The 2,642-nt window shown below is 34.3% G+C and overlaps 1 protein-coding gene across 1 annotated transcript; it reads left to right on the top strand.

The window, feature by feature from the left end:
- Positions 1-1,583: 1,583 nt before the first annotated feature.
- Positions 1,584-2,102, top strand: LOC113328260 (histone H4). Its single transcript, XM_026575380.1, has one exon. The coding sequence runs from the start codon at positions 1,643-1,645 to the stop codon at positions 1,952-1,954; it is 312 nt and encodes a 103-aa protein (XP_026431165.1). The 5' UTR covers positions 1,584-1,642; the 3' UTR covers positions 1,955-2,102.
- The last annotated feature ends 540 nt before the right edge of the window (positions 2,103-2,642 follow it).

Below are 2,642 nucleotides of genomic sequence, written 5' to 3'. Positions count from 1 at the left end.
TCATTTCTACCACTACAATCACTCATTTCTACAAAGAGATATTTTATAAAAGGATCGTAAGTTTACTGGCTAATTAGGGTCTGGGTCGAAAAAAATGCAGTTACTGCGCTAGGGTCGTCGACTAACCAAAGACTAGTTTGACCGTTTCAAAATTGTACATTATATTCCAACCCTGTTCTAAAACTTAACTGGTATTTTCAGAAATTTTCTCAAACAATCGTCGGGCATTGTCTACTATCAACCAAACTATTGAAATCAAAACTCGAAGCATCCTAGTCGAACCACAATGAACAAAACTATCAAAGTAAGTCCAGTGGAATCCATACAAACTTTTTCAACATAAAAACACCCAATTCAAGCTACTTTCACGCCATTAATTAAAATAGAAAACACACAATTTAAAGTAAAGTGGTCTCAAAATTAAATCAAATACTCAAACAAAAAAACCCAATTCTTCTATATCTTCTAAGAAACCAATTTTTGTTGTTCAAGTACAAACGAAAACAAGCTGAAGATTGTTGTTTAAGTACAAACGAAAACCAGCTGAAGAAGTTGGATAGAAGAACAATCGGTATCATCTGAAACTCTCTTTAGAAGTTAGAACATGTGGTAAACTTATAGTGACGTGAAGAATCTAAATAAGAAAGAACTTAAAGGAGATGATGATAATTAAGAAGAATTGAGGGAGTAAAGAGATAAACCAAGAACATCACCCATTAATGGAGCTGATGAAAAAAAAAAGTAAACTTTATGAAAAATCATTGTTGGAATTTGTTAATATCTTGTTGAAATTTCCATTAAAACTTCACTGAAATATCGTTAAAACCTTGATTTTGATTTTTCATTGTGTGGACTGATATATGTGTGGTGGATTCTGTGAAGACTCAACACACATATGAAAAAGTTCACGATTAAGTACCAATTTTTAGGCTCAAACAATCAACATTTGTCAATTTGTGTTCAGGATATATTGTAAAATACAAAATGTCGGCTGATATTTTCTAACGGTTTTTTTGTTAGTCAACAATCCTAACACATCAATTATATCTTCTACGAACCAGACCCTAATTAACTAATAAAGTTACGATTTTTTTACAAAATATCTCTCGTACAAAACCTAGGTTTTCCTCCAAAACGACGAAACCCTTTACCCTTTACCGCCCTTGAGAGAAAAACCAAATCAGGGTAATCTCGTAAATTACGTCTCGACAGAAAACACAAAACGCAGAAAGATGGTAAAGAGATTGCGATCCGCATGCAGCCAATAGAAACTTCTAATCCAACGGTTGTAACACCAACACAAAATAGTCATACGGATCGATACCCCATCCAACGGCCCATAACATCATTTCTTTCTCGAAGTGAAGAACACAAAAAGAAAACAAGAAAAACAGATCTGAATCCGAGTGCATCTTATTCCGCCAATAGAAAACCAGTATCTTTAATCTAACGGCGAATTTAGAAAAAAAATCAATCATACGGATCGGCGTTCCATCTAACAGTACAAACACCATCTCAAAAGTTAGACAAAGTTCAAATTGAATCTATAAATACCCACCACCATCTCTCACAAATCAAAAACATAAAAAAAAAAATATATCCGGAGAGAGAAATTTCAATTTGAATTTCAGGGTGAGGAAAAATGTCAGGAAGAGGAAAAGGAGGAAAGGGTTTGGGAAAGGGAGGAGCAAAGAGGCACAGGAAAGTTCTGAGAGATAACATTCAAGGTATTACCAAGCCAGCTATCAGAAGATTAGCAAGAAGAGGTGGTGTCAAACGTATCAGTGGTTTGATCTATGAAGAAACTCGTGGTGTTTTGAAGATCTTTCTTGAGAATGTGATCCGTGATGCTGTTACTTACACTGAACATGCTAGGAGGAAGACTGTTACTGCTATGGATGTGGTGTATGCTCTCAAAAGACAAGGAAGAACTCTTTATGGTTTTGGGGGTTAGGGTTTTTTTGTTTCCTGGGTTTTATTGATATTGTAAAGGAAGTTGAAATTAGGGTTTTTAATCGAAGTAGTTTCTAATTGATGATGTAATTGGGATCTATCTAGAATTTAATGGAAACTCTGTTCAATTTGAATGTTAATTTTTGTTACAGATCCAAGCGGATTTCATTTTTTAATTTAGTTTTGGTAAATTGTGATTGAATTTATTTGTTTTGCTTTGCAATTGGATTCAATTGGTTGAATTTCCGAGATTTTGAAATTAAGGTTAACTTAGTTTTGTTAACATATCTGAATTCGAGTTAAGAGTTGCAGCTTGGGAGGACGGACTTGATGGAACAAATTTGGAGGCATCTCAGGAAAGGCCAGGGCCTACACCTTATAAAGTGAAATGAAATTCATATCAGTAAGTTTCAAATTTTTTATTTTCACTGTGTAGTTCTTTGGTTTTCATACACCAAATTTGTTGAAATGTTAGATTGCTTTTAACTTTCAAGCTCACTTGCAGGCAATCATTCCTTTTCCTAGAACACTAAACTATCCAAACCAGACTCGGTAGTTTGCAATGTACCTTGTGCTTTGTATTGATCTACTTGAGCATCCACTAGATGAATTAGTAGTATGTTCCTATTGAAGCATAACCTTGTCCTTCACAATAATCTCACAAAAATCATTCTTCTTTTCCTGTACAT

This window comes from Papaver somniferum, chromosome 1 (genome assembly GCF_003573695.1).
Source record: "Papaver somniferum cultivar HN1 chromosome 1, ASM357369v1, whole genome shotgun sequence".
Classification (NCBI taxonomy): Eukaryota; Viridiplantae; Streptophyta; class Magnoliopsida; order Ranunculales; family Papaveraceae; genus Papaver; species Papaver somniferum.
Note: the sequence above shows the minus strand (reverse complement) of the source record. Positions and strands in the feature narration are given on the sequence as shown.

What these genes read in the sequence shown, in the direction of transcription:
- LOC113328260 (XM_026575380.1), top strand. Translation starts at nt 1,643, where the DNA reads ATGTCAGGAAGAGGAAAAGGAGGAAAGGGTTTGGGAAAGGGAGGAGCA.